This window comes from Apaloderma vittatum, unplaced genomic scaffold (genome assembly GCF_000703405.1).
Source record: "Apaloderma vittatum isolate BGI_N311 unplaced genomic scaffold, ASM70340v1 scaffold16804, whole genome shotgun sequence".
Taxonomy (NCBI): Eukaryota; Metazoa; Chordata; class Aves; order Trogoniformes; family Trogonidae; genus Apaloderma; species Apaloderma vittatum.
In genome coordinates, this window is record NW_009714518.1 from 21,588 (window position 1) to 23,110 (window position 1,523).

Consider the following 1,523-nt stretch of genomic DNA (forward strand, 5'->3'; position numbering starts at 1 on the left):
CTCTGCCACCGGTCACCCCCCCCTCCCCCTGCCACTTGCAGCATCCATCTTCTACTTGATCACTTGAGAGAAGCTGCCACCCCAAACCTAAGCTGCCCAAGTGATCTGCTTAACCTGTGAACAGCCCCTCGGGGCGGCATGCCCCTTCCCATTTCGCTTTCAGATGCGGGGACCGAGAACTGCAAGTGCTCTTGCGCTCCGCCTCCATCAGCCACATCTCTTCCTTGTCTTCTCTAGGGGGATCCCTTGGAGCTGATTTCCACAGCCCGGCAGTTCCTGCTCGGTGCAATCCCACGATGCCCTGCCCAAAGCTTTGGAAACATACGACCAGTGGGTTGAGATTTATTTTTTATTTTCCCCCTTTTCTCCCAGTAGGTGAGAGCTGGGAGCGCTGCTGCTGCCTGTGCAGCCTGGCCCAGGCACCGATCCTGGGCTGGTGCTCAGCCCCTGACGCTGCTCAGTCAGCGCTGCCTCCTCCTCCCTCTCCCAGGCTCCATCTTTCTCTGCAATGTTCACCCTTGCTCACCTGCATCCCTACTCTTTTAACACTGGGGCTGGGGGAAAATCCCAAGCACAACGACATAGCAGGGGGTGACAGAATCACAGAATTGCCCAGACTGGAAAAGACCTTTAAAATCGAGTCCAATCATGAACATAAACCTGACAAGTCCTCGACTAAACCACATCCCCGAGTGGTGTCTGCCTGACTCTTAAATCCCTCCAGGCATGGGGTCTGCACCACTGCCGTGGGCGACCCATTCCAACCCTTTCCATAAAGAAATGCTTCCTAATATCCAACCTAAACTTTCCCTGGTGCAACTTGAGGCCATTTCCTCTTGTCCTATTGCTTGTTCCTTGAATAGACACATCCTCACCTCACTACACCCTCCTTTCAGGGAGTTGTAGCGAGTGAGAAGGTCTCCCCTCAGCCTTGCTTCCTCCAGTTCCCTGTCTAGAGACATTTCCCACGAGCCAAGAGACACGTTTAGTTCTGTGCGAGTCGGCCACAGCCTCTCTCTAAAACGCTCTCGTGCCGCTGTAACTCGCTTCAGGGAAGCACGAGCGGGTCTAAAACTGGCTCCTTGCCCTCTCCCCCCACCAGCTCCTGGCTACCTGTGAAGAACTGGACCCAGAGCTGGGCGCCACCCTCCTGCGCTTCTCAAGCCCCGACATGGCCATGGAGCTGGATGAGGAGTTGGTCCTGTTCTGAGCGCCCAGAGGGACAGCAGAGGTCCTCCCTTTCACACCGGTGCCGTTTAGTTTCAAATTACTTTGTAAATAATTTATTACAAGCATAACCATGAAGCTCTTGTTACAATAAAAAGTAAGGTTACAAATTTCAGTTTAGGCTTGCTTTGGGAATCGTAAAATTTTTACGTTTTTTTTGTTTTTTTTTAAATTTAAAACACAAAGTCTGCTTAAAGTCACTTGGCTGTCCTGTGTACCCTTAAAGCCCCCCCTGAGGGCATTTCTGTGCAGGCAGGGAACAGTTGTGGCCAGCTCTGTGCCTACAACTGCGTGAG

At 52.5% G+C, this 1,523-nt stretch overlaps 1 protein-coding gene across 1 annotated transcript in view; it reads left to right on the forward strand.

Moving 5' to 3' along the window:
• FANCA (Fanconi anemia, complementation group A) overlaps positions 1-1,210 on the forward strand; it is a gene marked incomplete at its 5' end in the record, with an annotated part of 22,192 nt that extends 20,982 nt beyond the window's left edge. Inside the window, 2 exons of the mRNA XM_009868806.1 lie at positions 238-330; positions 1,103-1,210. Of these exons, the coding sequence (XP_009867108.1) occupies positions 238-330; positions 1,103-1,210 (201 nt within the window). The remainder of the gene's footprint in view (positions 1-237; positions 331-1,102) is intronic.
• Between the last annotated feature and the right edge of the window lie 313 nt (positions 1,211-1,523).